Source organism: Ptychodera flava, chromosome 15 (assembly GCF_041260155.1).
Source record: "Ptychodera flava strain L36383 chromosome 15, AS_Pfla_20210202, whole genome shotgun sequence".
Lineage (NCBI taxonomy): Eukaryota > Metazoa > Hemichordata > Enteropneusta > Ptychoderidae > Ptychodera > Ptychodera flava.
This window is the reverse complement of record NC_091942.1, coordinates 16,490,326-16,509,275: the sequence shown is the minus strand read 5'-3', so window position 1 is coordinate 16,509,275 and position 18,950 is coordinate 16,490,326. Positions and strand designations below refer to the sequence as shown.

The 18,950-nt window shown below is 37.5% G+C and overlaps 1 protein-coding gene and 1 long non-coding RNA gene across 3 annotated transcripts in view; both read left to right on the top strand.

Annotated features, from left to right (window-relative positions):
* LOC139151342 (uncharacterized) overlaps nt 1-18,950 on the top strand; it is a 69,566-nt gene that overhangs the window by 5,394 nt on the left and 45,222 nt on the right. The window contains exon 1 of one of the 2 annotated variants that reach the window (XR_011556403.1): nt 568-688. The exons of the other annotated variant lie outside the window; for it this stretch is intronic. This is a non-coding gene — a long non-coding RNA (uncharacterized lncRNA). Of the gene's footprint in view, nt 1-567; nt 689-18,950 lie in introns of those variants that run through there. 2 annotated transcript variants of the gene reach the window in all.
* Nucleotides 1,876-5,656, top strand: LOC139151341 (uncharacterized). The gene is made up of 2 exons (XM_070724046.1): nt 1,876-3,319; nt 4,794-5,656. The coding sequence occupies exons 1-2, from the start codon at nt 2,605-2,607 to the stop codon at nt 5,108-5,110; spliced, it is 1,032 nt and encodes a 343-aa protein (XP_070580147.1). The 5' UTR covers nt 1,876-2,604; the 3' UTR covers nt 5,111-5,656.

The following is an 18,950-nucleotide window of genomic DNA, read 5'->3' as shown; positions in this document are numbered from 1 at the left end:
AAAAAAGGAACTTACATGTACTTTTCACTCATTCAACAAAAGCTGAAAAACAGTATATGATAGCAGTTTTCTTGTTTTCATTTCTTTGTATCGAAAATAAATAACTGTTGGACGCGTTTTGCCACGGATTGTATTGGTATTGGTTTGTTTTGACCGTACTCACAACCTCGAGAAAACACCTGAAGAAGCTCTAAATTTAGAGCGAAACGTTGTGTTTGAGGTATAATAAATACGTTTGGAACCTAACAACCAGGTGTGGTAGTGTGTTTCAACCCAAGTTTCTTCTATCTTCACCCCATTCCACGCTCCACTGGGGATCACCTGAATTCCTACAGTTTCTTATATATATATATATATATATATATATATATATATATAATATATATATATATATATATATATATATATATATATATATATATATATATATATATATATATATATATATATAACACCCCGGTTACGAAGTAAGTCACGTGATTTGATCTTCCATCCCATCAGGCAGTTGAGTAATCAGATGGAATTCCTTGATTGCCGTTATCTCCCACAATGCACTGCAAGCAGACAGACACTGCGTGGAGTGGTGCTTGCGCGTGCAGAGACTCTAGGTCTAAGGGAATTAGTTCTTCTTGCCAGTAACCAGGACGACGTGGTTGGTCTTTTGCATGGCTTATGAACTGCTAGGTAGGTTTTCACATTTGTTGCAATGCTGGATTTCTAACGTGTTTTCATGGTGTATTTTTTAAAGTTTGAGACCACACCCATTGTGAGGCAGATTGGAGAGGCCATGGGCTTTCCCAATTGGACTGTGAGCCATTCTGAATCTCAAGCTCCTACACTATTAGATCGATTTGTTTAGTAGCTTTGTACTTTTTTGTTTTGATTTTTGAATACCAATAGTTTGACAAGAAAATGAATTTGTTCGTCTTGACATAGTGACTAGAATGGCATTGCCATGCCATGGATTAAGATCCAGCTAAGTGTGCTCTTTCCTTTGCCTGGCTTATAAACTTCTAGTTTCCCGACATACCAACCCATTAACGGAAGCGTTTGGACTGCTATCGAGTTAATCCCAAAGGAGAACTGTATGGAGGACGTTTTGTGTATCAGCTTCCCACTCGAACTGGAAGCAGTTACTCAAGGAATTCGTAACCGTAGCAATAGGATCGACGGGGACTCTGAACTCTGAAACAATTCTGGACAGTGTCTGTCAATACAACACGTGTAAATGATATGAACTTGGATAGAGGCGTGTCTAGATGCTGTTCTGCTTAAACAATATTGCCGGCTAATAATTGTAAACTTTAAGAAATCATTATTAGTGTGTAGTGAAATAAACCTCAACATAAACTGCAACGCAAATTGTACGATAATCATTCTTTCCTTTTGTTTGTTGATTGGGTAATACGAACCAGGGTCCGGGTAGTGTCTGCTGGCTAATTAAATGACAGTCGAACTCCGCATTACACACACACACACACACACATACACACACACACACACATGTATATATACATACATATAATATATATATATATATATATATATATATATATATATATATATATATATATATATATATATATATATATATATATATATATATAAGAAACTTGGGTTGAAACACACTACCACACCTGGTTGTTAGGTTCCAAACGTATTTATTATACCTCAAACACAACGTTTCGCTCTAAATTTAGAGCTTAATTTAGAGCGAAACGTTGTGTTTGAGGTATAATAAATACGTTTGGAACCTAACAACCAGGTGTGGTAGTGTGTTTCAACCCAAGTTTCTTCTATCTTCACCCCATTCCACGCTCCACTGGGGATCACCTGAATTCCTACAGTTTCATATATATATATATATATAGATTTAATCCGTGGCACATTGCGTCCACGTCACTTTCGTTTTCAAGTCATGAAGTCAATTGATAAAATTCGCAGCTTTTAACTTCATTCTTATTTGAGTTTTCGATAACTGATACCAAAAAGATCACATTTTTCGTTTTATATTGTTAGCAGTATAATGATTTTTAACAAAAATGGGACCTCATGATTCTGCTAGTGACTGCAAAATGCGTCCACCGGTTTTCTTTGTCTCTATGCAATATTTCATATACAGATTTAACGAAAAACATGCCTTTTTCATTTTTCGTTTTCTTGCTTTCGTGCACTGATGTCCGACATTACAACACTGTATACGTTGGTTTTAGGTTTTATCTGTTTACGATTTTACTTTCCTTCATGGCATATCAAACTTGTTGTTCAAATTGCCTTTTACATATATATAAGTTCCTTTATTACGCATACGCAGGTTTATAATGAGATTACCTTCCCGCCTTAATTATAAACAGCCAATAGGAATCAACGGTTTGCTTCAAATCTGAAGTCTCGGTATTTATTTGGCAGAGACGTACGTTGTAGAGTAACAATGGATGAGATAGACCCTGGTTACATACGTGAGCTAGTGCAGATAAAAAATCTATCTCACCAGCAAATCAGTGCCATTCTACAGAGGGAATTTCCCAATCGAAGTGGTTTTTCGAAGAGATCTGTTAGACGGTTCTGTGAGAAAAATGATATACGCAAGATCGGCGATGAAGAATGGACACAATTGTCACTGCTGGCATCAATGAAGTTGGACCAACTTATGGAAGGAAAATGATGTTAGGCTATTTGAGAAGTAAAGGCTATGGGATTGGAAGAAGGCGTATTATGCAGTCCTTGAAACGTAGTGATCCATACAACCATAACAGGCGGCGCCAAGACACAGTCAGAACGATCAATCCAGTGGCGTATTTTGCCCCATACTTCGGACACAAATTACATGTGGATCAGAACGAGAAACTTGTATTTTATGGTGCCACGATCGTGTTGTTCTCGGATGGATGTAGCCGTAAAATTGTCGGATATGCATCGATGCCCGTAAAAAACAACTTGATAATTTACGAAGAATTCAGAAGGGTCGTTTTAAGTTACGGGATATGGGACATGGTGCGGGTAGACCATGGACGTGAATTCTTCCTTACTTTATTCATACAACAACATCCACAAATACAGCAACACAGGCGATACCAAGGCTGCCCCCCTTATGTTCAAACGCCATCAACGGAAAATTTGCCAGCCGAGAGGAAGTGGCCAGAAATAAACCAGCGAGTGAGCTATCCTATCAAGGCCGCTCTAAATGATATGCATCAGCGACTTGTATTCGATATGACCAATCCTATACACAGATTCTGCGTTTCGTATTTGACCTTGACTTTGGCTGATGTTGGAATAGTAAGATTTATCCGTGGCTGGAATGCCCACCCAATCGAAGGTAAGTGACTGCTTTTAAATCCTATTGGGCCTTTGCAGAATTAACAAGGGTGGAGGGCCGCGGCATTTCTCATTCCCTATGCATTTTGGAGGGTCACTAGTTTTCGTGCAACTACACCCGTTCCGCCAATACACGGACGCTTCAGCAAAAATGGCTACTCGCGTAAAATAGGTGTCAGTAATCCGCTGACTTTTCTAATCTCAAACAACACTATCTACATTCAGAATATATCATCAAGTTCATATTTTCAAATTTCAATGAGCGGGAGATGAAAATTAACGGACGCAAACGAAGCAAAACTTCGTCCAAAAGTCAAACACATCTCTGCAGCTTGTCTACGTTCCAACAGAACAACTTTTCTGGTCAAATTTAATATTTCTTTCAATTGAGAAAGGTATTTTCAAACGAAGATGGTAGTTGAGGTTCCTAAATTTCATTGGCCGTACGTAAAGCGTGTAGTCCGTGAATTGAAAAAAATGCAAAATGTTGTATCTTCGTCATTCGCCGCTTATTTGTTGATACAATTTTAAAATTATCGACACCGTTACAGAGAAGAATAATCGTCGAGTAATAATGATGAGTTTTCAACAACTTTCCTTTCACGATTTCAAAAACCATCAAGAGATACACTGACTATTATTGTAGCGACCGTAAAACGCGACACTGAAGGAAATCAAATACACGCATTTTAATTGTTATGCTCTCGTTTCCTCAACTTACGCCTTCAATTTCTGAAAATCATGTTACAAAGATGACAGTCGACATTTCCCACTATGCAATGAAAACTTAAAATGTTTTTTTTTTTAAATTATTACATAAACAACTGTAAACTCAGCATTTCCGCTGTGTGTCCGAGAATTGGTACTGGCCGTTGAATGGCGGAGCGGGTGTTTGGCGGCCACAATTGTCCAAAATATGCCTTTGATCCGTAAAACCTACAAACATGGTCTTTAAAGGGGTGACTGCTGATGCATGTGTTAATGTACTGATGACACAATTATAAAAAGTATCTTACTCGTTGATAAGAGGAATCAAAGCAAAGTGATGTTGGCATAGGAAAAAATCTCATATGCCTACAATACAACCATTTTCACAAACTTCTGCAAAGGAACTGTACTGGTATACCAGGAGAAATGAAAATATTGGTCCTGTGATTATATTAATAAATCTATTAATCACTCCGACGCTGTTTAATAGTTGGCTTTGTTATTCTATAAACACCAGTTTCGCTTGCTATCACTGAATGAGACTTTCTGAGTGGTTTAGTAGATCGCTGCGGTAGAACATGACTGTGTCTGGAACAAGTTCACATGAAGTGATGGCGACTGTTTGAAATACAAAAATACACTAAACCACACAGGATAAATGTCTATATCAGATATCAATCAGATCGAACGATTTAATAGCGCAAAGCCAGAACCAACTCTACACGGAAACATGTACGTCTCTTTCATCATTGAGATTTATTCCACAGATGTTGAAAGCAGAATACCAAATGATGTGGCAAGGCTCACAAAGAATACTGGTGCTATTCCAGAAGGACAACTACCCGACACCGAGACCGCGATGGAATGGTATCAAGCCGAAGGAGGTCAATTGCGAAGACCTAGACAGTTTGGATATGACCCATTGGCGGGGATTGTTCAGCTATGTGTAGAACGGGAGCAACGATTCAAACAGCACTGCTTAAGCTTTGAGGATATGTACAACAACGTGATAAATGGCAATACGCATCCATTCGAAGTCGCCATACACACATTTATTGGAATCACAGAGTATTTGCAAAATTAAAGTCGATTGTGATTTCAGTAGTAAAAGGCTACATTCACAAACAGTATTTTCTGCCCAATAGAGCACATACACTAATGTGCAGAAAACACTCTACTCATAGGACTATACTTTTGATTATGTAATTAACTTTATGTGCGAAATCAATCCGTTCATGCCGTGGTTAACAAAATTGATTTCGATATTGATTTTTACTGTTAACTTTGATGCACGAATCAGAGAATGCCGTAAAAAATAATATATTCAGTATAACTTGTCAATCTTATCAGCGTTAGGGTTCAAAGTAGTCGTGATACACACCTTTTCTGCCACCGATTACAAACTGCACCCCTTTTAAATGTGCTTAACATACAATATAATTTTTTGTTTGAAATGCTACACGCAAAAGTATATATTTAGGTTCCTAGATAGAAACTTCCAGAAATATGTCACCTCAGCAAAAATGTAGAGAATACATTTTCTACTCATAACATCTACAGTTGAATTATTTTCAAGTATGTTTGTCTTTATTGCTGTGTTCAAATAAATTTCTAATTGGCATACTTTTGGTTAGGCCCTGTAGTTTTTTTTTCCAAACTTGCATTTTGAGAAGTTATAGCAATCATACCCGACCGTAATAAAAAAATCGTACGTCAAACACATAACAGACCAGAAGAAAGACAATGGACCACCGGTAAACATCCAAGAAGTAATGTCCGGTATTTCAAAAGGGTAAACACACTGCCCCATAAGTGGCACTCACCATATATATCAATCTGTAAGTCAAAATAGGAAGTGGTCACAGTCCACAGGTATTCGGACTCTCAAACTTTGAAAGTACTTGTTTGGTCTACCCCTTGCGGGAGTTCATTTTAAATCTCATTGAATAAATAAAGTTTTCACCGGCTTACTTTTGTGAAAATCGAAAATTCAATTGAAATCCATAGAGTTTGTGTGTTGGCGGCCATTTTGATTTTCAAAAATGAGTTAAGGTAGCGAGTAACCCAGGCTGCAGCATTTTTTTCAAACGTACATTACATATAAATGGAGGCCGCTAAACCCCAACATACCATATATTTACAGAAAGCTGAGTATCTGAACTTTCTTATTTTATACAAGCTTTGTATACCGGAAATAAAAATCAATTTTTCATAAAAAACCCGCCATTTTCGGTATTGTGTGGTACAAAAGAATTTAACTTTGTCAGGCGTTGTCCGATTTGCAAGGTTTTTATCTCAAAAGTAGAGCTTACGTAAAGAAAAACGGTATTTTTGTTTTTCGCTATTTTCTCTCGTTGTCGATTAATAAACTTCTAAAATATCGTTTTCACAAAAACGCATAAGTTAATAACTTATTCAATTGTTTCGGCTCTTGTTGCCGATCTGGGTGTTTTATCGACCAAACAAAATACCGTTTTAGAGTACGATATCTGGAGCATTGCCTGTGAAAATTTGATATAATTCTACTGGCGAGTTTATGAGTTAAACTCTTTTGAAGTTTTTAAAATGCGCCCATTACAAAGTCGAGAAAGGTCAAGTGAAAGGTCACGTTCAAAAACGAAGCCATAGGAAAACAATGTGTTTTGCAAAGTGCCGACATTTTCGTTCAGTAATGTTTCGAAATACTTTTGAAGAAGAGGCTATCGCCATTATTGAGATAGGTATCGAAGCCGTCGAATTATGTGAAAAACGAAATTTTGTCAAAAATTGGCATCCTGGGTTACTCGCTACCTTAACATCGTTCTCTAGTACCACCATTTGCGCGGTGACCCCTGATTTTTATTCTTGATTCAGAAAGGAGGTGGTTTAAGGTTTCCTTGAGGAAAGTTTGGGCAAAAGTTTAAGTACTAAGTATTTTAATTTCGCGGTACATGCTACCTTAAAGGGAGATAAGCTGTAACTTTAGGCAAATTTTTCAGAGTTTCCTTTTCTGTCACATGTGTCAACAGCAGTTTCATGTTCTATTCCCTACAGCTTGCTAGAATACTCAATATTCTATTTCGCAAAGTACTATGTTAGTGTAAATGACTTTTGTTATTCTTGACTAATGAATTCTAGTGCTGACTTGAATTCAATTTTCAATAATAACAAAATACTGACTGTACACCTGGGCTGCGACCGTACTGATAAGCTATCGCTAATGGACATTTCATCACACATTAGGGGAGTAGAAAAAAAGATTGCAATGGACACACAAAATAAAACTACTGAAAACTAGCAAAAGTTATAGCTTCTGGAGTATTCTAGCAAGCTGTGGGGAATAGAGCAAGAAAATCGTTGTTGACACACGTGACAGAAAAGGAAACTCCGAAAAATTGCCCTGATGTCACAGCTAATGTCCCTTTAAACTCTAGTCTTTGTCTATGAACTGACCACTTCCTATTTTGAAAAATAGAGGTCACTGCGGTCGTTTCCATGAAAACTGGCTTTAAAAGAGATTCCCTTGAAATGAACAAAAATGGGAAAGTTCGCTGAAACTAGTCAACATCTGACAGACTAAAACAACAAGTCGCACAGTAAGGTGTCTGGAAACCAATTTATTACTTAGTATGTTTATGTCTTATCAGCAGCTATCAGTTTCAATGGTGAGTTTATATATATATAATATATATATATATATATACACAGACCTGAGGCAAGATGTACGGGCAATGGAAATCCATCAGATTTTTTGTGACATTAGAAACCATGCAATAAACAGAATGGTTTCAACAAATACCAATGGATTGGATGTATATTCAACAAAAATCACTCTGTTGTAAAATTCTCAAGGAACTCAGTTATAATGGCACCTGTCCAAAACGGTGTAATCCAACGCATCATTCAAACTTTTGTCTTTTCTTCAGAAGTCGTGTACTTTTGACCAAAGTTGGTCAAATATATGTTGACAGAATACTGATCAGTTGGTGTCGAAGCACCATTTCTCATGATACCTTCAACTGAAAACTCAAATCGAAAAATACGTAGTTTTTCTGTTCATATTTGATTAAAACCAGTCACTTGATGTTTTCGAACGGATGTAGGTCATACAGATCAAATGGGTTCTTGAAAGTCGGAAACAATAAAGAGAAATCGAAATGCTATATATAAATGTTCAATCATAACCTATTTAGCCGATCTAAAATTAGAGCGTTGTAAAATGACGAATTTGGCGTACCCATCCCTGACATGGGATACCGCTGAAGTTGGGGTGTAAATTTGGTCACAATAATGCTCAAAGTCCAAAAAAATCAGGCTTCTAGCTGTTTTGACGAGCATAATTAGTGAGGTCATAAGGTAACTTTGTGTAAATTACCGATCCATATCCAACAAAACCAGACCTGTATGTTGTAGCCTGGCCCCCTGCCACACTTCTACCGCTGGCTGCGTGTTCACGTTTTGTTAGTCTGGTCCATGACCCATTTCTACCGTTGGCTGCGCACTTACAGCCAACGGTAGAAATAGGTCGGGGACCAGAATAATGGTGCAGGACTCCAGACAATAGACCTCTGGCTCTTTAGATTTGGTAATTGGGTTAAAAGGTCAGGGTGAATCCACGAAAGTTGGGTCTTAACTTAATCCCGTACTCTTCAATTTTCAACAAAAACTATACCTCTACAACATTTGACTGGATACCCATGTCCACAGCTGAACTAATGTGATACGTTGGTCAAAGGTTACGAAATATAAAAAATAATGTTTGAAAAATCTAAACTGACACAGACAGGGTCACCTACCTTGAAATTTGGTATGTAGAAGCAATGTGAATTTTGATTGGTCTGTTTTAAATCGAAGCCGACTGGCTGATCATGTGATAAAAATTGCATGTAGTGCAAGTGTTCAAATGACAAATGCTAAGCACATGGAAGAAATGATTAATTCAGTGACCCTTGGTCTTCTAACAGAGTCTACCACACTTAAGGTAACCCAAATAGTTTCCGATAACACTCCAAGTACAGTAAAAACCTTCATAATTCAACCAGAAAAAAAATTGAAATACTAGTAGTTCAATTATTTAAATTCAATTTTGCTGACAGTCAAATATAGTATTTTTAAATTGTAAAAATGCAAATCTTGCAGTGACTGACAAGATACTGGTGTCTGTTTATTCACTTTTGAGATTCAAATTTTTTTTTTGTGTTCTACTTTATTTGTATCTATCAGAGTTGAAAGTTATAATTGGGTAAGATACAAAATGTATCTAGGTACAAAGATGACAAAGTGGTCAAATTAGGAGACAAAAGCAGCGTTCAGTTCTTCATATGGTTAAAATAAAAGCGGAAATTAAATGTTTTCCAGAAAACGGGTTGATGAATTAAAAGAGGGTTGAATTAATAGGGTTTTAACGGTACATCATGAAATTTAGGTTTAGGGGTGGACCATTTGATATCCTGGGGGGATTCTGTTAGATTTTTGAAAAAAAAAATTCCCAGCAAATGTCCATGAAAAAAAATCGGCCAGAGAAGGCCTGACAATAAAAGGCCTGAAGGGAGTGGGAAAATTAAGACCTGTTGATCAGGGTTAAAAAATCCGCTTCCTCATCAATCTTCGAGATCCCTCCCATATCAAATTGTCCCCCCCCCCTTAGTGTGGTGTATCAGCTGCAATTTCTGATTAAAGTGCAGACCAAAATTCATTGATCAACAACAAGGGCTGACCATTTGGTATTCATTTGGTTAAAAGTAAACACAAAATTGTTCGTTTATTAGAAACTTTTATTGTTTACTAAAATCATGGTCTACATTGCTACAAGCTGGCAAACTATGTCTCTCCCCCACTCCCAAGGGGTGTACGCCCCCATAGAAAGGAATACAGATATATGTTTGCCAAGATGGGTCTATTTTTCTTGAAATATCCTAACCATAGTAACCATGGGTCAATGTTCCATCTGAAGAAAGCCAGAACACGGCTCAAATACACTTGAAATGCCAAAATGTTTCAGAAAAACAGTAGAAACAGCAGAAAAACGTACAATGACCCCCCTCAAAAAAAACAAAAACAAAAACAAAACAAAAAAACACACACACAAAAAAAAACAGGTTACTTTTGGACCTTAAACATCAGTCAATGTTTTGAACTCCGGCAGCAGACCCCTGTACGAAAAAGTCTCTCTGGCACACTAGTCACTAATTATTACATCCTCATCAGTTGCCTGTTCTGGTGTATTTGGCAGCCCTAACTCAGGTGAAGAGTTTCCTTCCTCATTGTTTGATCGCTTTGACGCGGACTCGGCAATGTCTCTATCAGACGAACGTTTAAACTGTAGAGCATCTGCTAGGCTGTCCATGCCTCGTACTGGGCCCATTGCTTCATTGATGTCATGGCGACAGTGAGGGCAGCTGGTGCATCGTATTACACATACATAACAACCGGTAATCATATTACATCCATGGCATATGTAAACTGGGAAAGTTACCTCCATCAAGCACACGATACATTGAAGGCTATTCCTGATCTGTGCTAAGGTATCCTGTAAAGAATAAGATCAGTTTCATTAGGTGTACAACTTTTCTTGGCTGGCAAATAAAAATTCATCTTGGGCTTTATTGGAATCTTGGGATCAACAAATGTACAAAAACCTTGCAGTCTCACATTATCAACATTACTGTGTAGTGATTGTTGCAGCAATCTAGTGAATATTGCATTTGCTAAAATCCTTATGTAAAATATGACATCAAAACAGGTCCGATAATTGCTATCATACAAGGTGTAATGAATCACCAGGTCCAAGAAACAAATAGAAAATGACAATTACACAATGTAAAATAGGACCATCTTGAACCAGTTTCAGTGGTGGTACCAGGTGTCTGCAATGGAAAAGCGTACCCTGCTGGCATGCTACACCCATCAAGATTGGCCAAAATTGACATATTAAGTGTAATTTGGCTAAACCACCAAATTTAATACTGTTGTAAGTCAAGGCCATGAATACTGTCACTCTATGATCATTTGAGAAACAGACAAGTCATATTTCGAAACCACATCTCTGTATCTACCATGAGCGAACTAATCTACTTTCTGAGAATCCCTGTCTCACTAGCATAAAAAGTAGCATAAACAATGAAAGGGGCAGTTCCCTATCAAGGATCAATTTTGAAAGCGGTCAAGGTTTTAAGTGGCAAACATGGGTAAAATACTTACACTAGAGCATTCATCTTCATCATTATATCTACTTGAGGTCCTTTTCCGTTTTACGCCGGATCTTAACTCCTCAAATTGTGATGCCTCTATTGCCTTTATCTTTCTAGCGTTTTCCAAAACATAGGATCTAAAACAAACCAAAACAAAGAGCAGACCTATATTTACAAGTCAATCTGCAGAGAGACAATTGTTTTGACAAACATGCTAACTTCTACTTGTATACATTATCCACTTTCCTGTACGAACCAAACCGAAAGGAGACGCACATGACAAAATCAGCCTTAGTGACCTTTCCCTTTAACTGAGGGAGAGAAATAAAACCTGTTCAACAGGCTAAACTAACACAATAATTTAAGACCATTTGACATTGCCCCCTCCCTCCCCCACATACAAGCTCACACACAGAAATCCTTACATGTGCAAATCAGCACCATCATTGATTTTTATCTTGTGACTGGCAACAAAGACTGATTGGTCTATATGTGGCTGAGATGGGCACACGTATTCGGTGTGCTGTGTGATAATTGTGACAGTGTGGTTGAGGGCGCTTGATGGGCAATTATACAGCTACTTTGAAAAAAAGAATTATCTGACAAATGCTGCCAAGAATCCATACAAACTATATATAGTTTGAAGCTAATATTTGGCAACCCACCTGGACCCATTTTTGTGTCATTATTTACACAAGGAGTATGTGACAAAGTTCAAAAACCCTTTCAAAAACATATTTTTCCCTGCTTCCACATCAACACTCTAAGGTATCTGACTGAAATTTATGTGGTTGAAAGAAGTTGTATTTTGCTTGAAAAACATGCCTCTTTTGCAGGGCCTTAGTCAATTGTTATGACAGAATGTTTTTTTTTCAGCGATTTAGAATAAGTCTAAAATTCGACCGGAAATATCACAGGAATCTAGCCAATTTTTGAAAGGGTATTTGAATTTCCTGTCAAGTGATCCTTGATTCCTCGTGTAAACAATGGATATGTCATAGACAGTTGTGTAGCTAAATATTTAAGCTTTCCAATTGGCATATGGTTGATAGGTGCTCCTATCAAATTATTAGTCAGATACCTTGTAGTTTGAAAGAGGCTGTTTTCTACCAACGATTCTTAAAGCTGTACCCTGCAATGTTGACTTACCTGCAGTAGATGGTCCATTGTAAATGGGAAAATTGTTGGTATCCAACAACTTCATTTCTATCCCTGTCTCCTCATAGATCTTGTTCTGTACGCCTTCCACTGTGCAGTCGTTATCCGTTAGTGTCAACACCAGCGGATAAATTTCCCGAGTTCTCTGTGAGTACTTTTGTGCCTCCTTGAGTTCAACTACCATGATAGATTTCCTATAGATCGGGTTTTTCTTTTGTACCTTGAAGCTGACGCCTGGTGGTGGTACATTTATTGGCCTTGGTTTGGACCATGGATTAGGTGACGACGTACGAGCAGGATGAGGTGACGTCATTGACGACTGCGGCTGGCAAGTTGCATGTTGACTAAAACCATCCCGGACTGTGTTCCCAAAGAAACTTGGTCCTGTTGGATAAACATAAACGCTGCTTTATCAAAACAATAGAAATCAATGTGACCTGGACAGGCGGTGGGGCGGCGGGGGGGGGGGGGGGGGGGGGGGGGGGGGGGGGGGGGGGGGGGGGGGGGGGGGGGGGGGGGGGGGGGGGGGGGGGGGGGAGGGGGTGTTTGGCAGTGAAGGGGTAAGATAATTTTAAAGCCAGCTTCACGTAGGAAATTTGACAATGCATGCGTATCAAATGAAATTCCTACGTTCTGTACCCTTTCGCTTAGCTACCTATCGGACAAAGTCCTACATTTACTTAAAAGCCGAACGTTTTTGAGTGTTTTTAACGCATCTGACAGCTACAACTTGGCTGTGAGTGTGACGCCATTTTGATTTTGGTCCTATAGTGTTCGGTACCGATCGGAATCAGTTGCGATATACGCAACACGTTATCAATATTCGTACATCGGCCTATACAGTCAAGTGAACAACTTTACGTATCGCGATCGCGCTCACATTCATTCACGTACGGAAGCTGCGGTCAACCATGGAGGTAGAAGAAAATTGCTAGTATGGAGTCGAGATTTTTATGCGTTAAATTACTCGTTGTCTGTACGTACGTCTTCAGCGATTAAGAAATGACAAGCAAAATTGAAAAGTAAGCCTAGTAAAACGTGATATTTTTTCGATCAAAAGAAACGTACACACATAATCAAGAATGCGACACCAAGTCTCTGGCAAAAAAAGTTTGAATTAAACAAATAAAATTTGTACATGTGTTTCCAGTAAGCCGCCGACCCTATACTCTCCATTGTTAAATATTTTGGGGGCAAACTGTACAAAATTCAAGAGTTTTTTTCCTATTCGGGGTTTCGCAAACAAAAAATAAAATTTAAAAAATCGCCGACCCGGAACCAACCTACCCTATTTTTCGAAGGCTTTAAATTTTACAGGAAATATACTATGTTTTTTTTGTCCATAAGCCTAAGCCTAAAATTTCATAATCCTGTGCCATTTTGAAAATGAAAATTAGCCGATTTTATTTCTTGAAAATGCACAATATGTCAAATTTTACACTACGTCGCTTACCGTTTTGAAATTGATACGACACTCCAGGCTGCATGTTTGAACTCTCGAGCCCGTCGCCGTAGACATTATATATCACGCCCGGTTGTAGTTCAGAAAACTTGCCGTTTTCGTCAGGGAAGTACAGCAGCACATTGGCTGCGTCTTCAAGATAGACACTTTCCCTTTTCAGCCTATACACCCTGGCAACATTTGTTGCCGTGAGGCCTTCCTTAGGGAAAGATTTTTGGTCACCACCGTATTTGAGGATGTATCTTACCCCATCCATGACGATACGTCTTCAGCCGCGGCAGACTCTAGTGTGGATTGGACGAAAGTAGTCCTGGTAGACCCTTATCTGCATATTCAATTTCACCAGTAACAGTCACTCATTGGCCGACACTAACGTAACAATAGCTCATTTGCATGCGTATGCGTTCTCTTACCCTTTCCTGTCATTCGCACATGTTTAAGTACGTGTTCCGGATCCAATTCCCAGTGTATATGTTTTCCCATCGGCGAACATAGAATAAATTTTTGCAACAATCTAAAGAGTCAATTTACATAACAAAAGCACGGGCTTGGAAATCGGTTGCGCTCGGGAGTGTTCTCATGAGCTATACAAAATTAAATCGAGAATATTAAGAAAGTCTCTTCCGTAAAAGGGTGCGGAACAAATTGTGTCAATTTTATGGCCCAATTATCACCCACAAAATTCTAACACAGCTGGACATATACAAAGATGCATTATTAAACATACTTAAAGGCAGTAAAAATACTGGTACACAAACGAAAATAAGACATTGTGAAAGAACCATTCTCGTAAACCTGCGCATTTGCATTAGTGGGGAAATTATAAGTGAAAAAAAATGTTTAACAGGCCTTGGGACGCTTCTCTGTTTAATCAAGCTATGGTAGAAAATGTGTGATTATTTGATACATTTTGTTCCGCGACTCTGAAGACTCAAGACTCATATTTTAGATTTTATTTGCATGTGCCATGGGAAAATTCTCGAGCACCCGATGTCGATGTCAATCATGAATGCTTTGTGATGTAAGGGGCCGACCATTTGATATTCTGGGGGTGGGCTGGAAGATTTTGGGAAAAATATTTTCAGCATATAAAGTGAAAAATTTTCCTGCCAAGGATGGCTTGAGAAACAAAAAAGATGGCAAACTAAGGCCAAAAAAATAGTTTGTTTCCCATCCTAAGTGTCTTCAAAAAAAATGGTGCGGTGACGCGACTTTTTTTTTATTTTCGTTTTTTTTTTTTTTTTGCTGAAATGAAAAGTAGTTGTAACTTTTGATATTTTGGCGGTATTTTGTTGTGTGTACAGACTAGTTTCGTGCTGTCTGACACAGTCGGTATTAAAACTCTTCAACACATTCTGTATGTGTGTAAAACTTGTTTGATGACGCTTGCATTTTCAGTCCAGACTTAAATTCGCCTGACATCAACATCAATACAAAATATAAAGTTTCTGTTGACAAGCTAGAAGCTGAGTGTTTTAACATGCTTTTGGGAGTAGTAAAAGCTATTGAAAAAAATATCAAAAGTGGCTGCTACTGACCCTTTCATCCTGAACTCACAATATTTAATTATGGCACAAGAAGTGTTTGCATGCAGCAAGATGCGTCCGGATGCGCTAATTTGCGGGTTGCGGGCATGAACAAATTATTTTCTTCAGTATCTTTTTTCTTTGTTAATTAGAATTACTGCTTAAAATAGTATCAATGCGTTTGTTTATGGAATAAAAGCCGCGAACGTCTTGAATAATGCCGTCATTCGAGCACCGGCACCCCCCCCCCCCCCCGGCCCGACATTCGTGTTGTCTACATCTGGTAGAGCGCCGCCAACGCCAGACTAGTAAATTTCTTATGCACAGGTGAACTTGAGTTCAATTTTCAGTGCTCCAAACAGATCTACACAATATGAAAAGGGACTGTATATGTAGTATAAACAACTTGGCCTTTCGATATGTTCATTTATTCAGAATTGTGCGCTCTCAATAGATGCATGCATATTGTTTGCTAAATATTTGGTGACTAATAAATAATGTTGGGCCTTTGCATGATTGTGAAGTAAACAAACAGATAGCTTTGACAAGTAAAGTGACGGACATTTAAAATCAAATGATTTTTTGGAGTAGTTGGGTCCTTGTTTCCGCTTCACATTTGATGAATTGTTTACTGTTTTACTGTGGTTAGTAACATCAACTACCATGTGTACAACTCCCTACTAACAGCAGATTAAAATGCCAAGTAATGAACTACTCAACACAGCATGCATACGTGTAAGTGTATTATTATTGTTTACAACTGAAGTTTCGTCCAGACTTTATAATTGACAACAAAAGCAAGGCAGTTTGACGTGTACAGGCTGTATTTACACAATGAATACTAGGTGTTTCAACATTTCATTGTTATACAGGCATGAACCCCTAGATTTCCTAAATCCTCAAAAAGTCTTTAGGTGTAATTAAAATCTGGTTTTATCCTATAATCACTAATCTTTCATATGTATCCGCTTTAATAGTTAGCTATAACTTGAAAATATTCACAAAACGATGCTTTGTTAAGATCTAAACTTTAAACTATTGTTTCTATCATAATGCAAATTTGCCAGGCGGCACTATTCTCATTCCACTACTCAAATGGTAAACTAATGGAAGAAAAACAAATCAGATTCCCTTGGTGCAGAACTTTTGAATTTTTGGGGCTCAATAAATTTTTCAAGTTATGCCATGGTCACAACATTTACAACTGAATTTTAAATCCTGTTTTTTATGTAAAGTTTTTACATATGTACATTTTTCCAGGCCCACTTCTGATCGAATGTAAGATACATGTGTTCTGCTGCAAGGCCGCAAATAAAACAAAATATTCCTTGAAAGAAGGAATGCCAAAAATAAAATGCCAGAATCATGTAAGGAAAACAAATAATATCCAGTGAGACTGGCAGGGGGAAAATATGGCCCCTCTCGAATCTTCACCCTCCCCCATATCAAATGGTCCTCCCCTAAAAGGCAACTTGGACAACAAGTTTGACATGCCATAAAGGAAAGAAAATCGTAAAAAGATAAAACATAAAACCAACGCTAAATGTAGTATATAGTTTTGTAATGTTGGACATCAGTTGACAAAAACGTGAAAACGAAAAATGAAAAAGGGATATATAGTGTTTTAACGTCGAACATCAGTGCATGGAGACATGAAAACGGAAAAAAGAAAAACGGATGTTTTTCATTATATCTATGTATGATTTATTGCATAGTGACAAAGAAGACCATTGGACGCATTTTGCAGTCACTAGCAGAATCATGAGGTCCCATTTTTGTTAAAAATCATTATACTGCTAACAATATAAAACGAAAAATGTGATCTTTTTGGTATCAGTTATCGAAAACTCAAATAAGAATGAAGTTAAAAGCTGCGAATTTTATCAATTGACTTCATGACTTGAAAACGAAAGTGACGTGGACGCAATGTGCCACGGATTAAATCTATATATATATATATATATATATATATATATATATATATATATATATATATATATATATATATATATATATATATATATATATATATATGTGCCCTCCCGGTTATGTATATATATATATATATTATATATATATATATATATATATATATATATATATATATATATATATATATATATATATATAATCCGTGGCAAAACGCGTCCAACAGTTATTTATTTTCGATACAAAGAAATGAAAACAAGAAAACTGCTATAATATAGTGTTTTTGGCTTTTGCTGAAGAAGTGAAAAGTACATGTAAGTTCCTTTTCTATGTTTTTGCTTTTCTCTCCTGTATACGTATTAACGAAACAGGGAGCCCTACTTTCTACAGCGTGGTCTAAGTGCGTCCATTCATTTTACGAATGTTACAACAAAACGCAAAATTGAGAGTTGCAGACATATTTTAGCTTCTTTTTGTAACGTGCGTCCTCATTGGGCGTACTTATCAACTCAAGAGTTAGTTATATAACGTGGACGAAATTGGCATTGTTCATAGTGGGTATGTTTGTGCATAATTATTTGTAGTTGCGATGCATTTCTTTTATAATGATGTTAAATTGCCATGGCAACCTTTCGTGGAAGCTCTGATTCATTTAATACCAACAGTTGTCATACTCGACAGTGCAAACAATGAAATGTAGCTACTTTCAGTATAAATCAGTAAAATACAACTAAAAAGATAGTTTTCTTGCTCTGGAATCATATTCTGTTTGCCGTAATTTTCGTAACTCAGAGCGAATTGCTTTCGGTAGAATCTTTCGACTGAATCAGTTCACCTGTTACGTCATCGCACTCTTCCCAATGACACAACAGCTGATGAAGGCTGAGTGATTCAGTCGAAATATTCCACCAAAAGCAATTCGCTCTGAGTTACAGGATTTACGGCAAATAGAATAAGTAAAATGATTTAGTTTTGTGTTGATACCTTCCCGTTGACTGCGACTCTCCCTTAATCCGACTTAAACTAAGTTACATGTTGCCAGATGGAAGACCACGCGCCAAGTTCCCGCCAAAAGCGATGCAGACAAACATAGGTAGTAGTGATTTTACACGACACCGAACATAGAATCGGTTTCGGATTTGGTTTTGAGTTCGAGGGACAGGTCGTAACTGTACAATTTCTACTATATTTTCTACTATTTCGAGTCATTTAATGCCCTATTTGTTATTGAATTATGATTAAACCACAGTCCCTCTATGTGGATAGAGGGACTGTGATTAAACTGTACAATGTGGCTGTATATTGAGTATGTATTATACAGTATGAATATTGCCTGTATATCTTCATTAAAATGAAATTTTTCGGACAAATTAGAAAATAGTGCATTTTCCTATTATTTCCTTAAGAGGGCGCTTTGTGCAATTGCTTCGGCATCACTGAATCAGAGCTTCCAGGAAAGGTTGCCTTGGCAATTTAACATTATTATAAAAGAAAAGCACCGAAACTAAGAATAATTATGCACAAACCTATCCACCAAGAACAATAACAAACTCGTCCACGATATATAACGAACTCTTGAGTTGATAAGCACGCCCCAATGAGAACGCGCATTATAAAAAGAAGCTTAAATATCTCTGCAACTCTCAATGTTGCGTTTTGTTGTAAAGTTAATAAAATGAA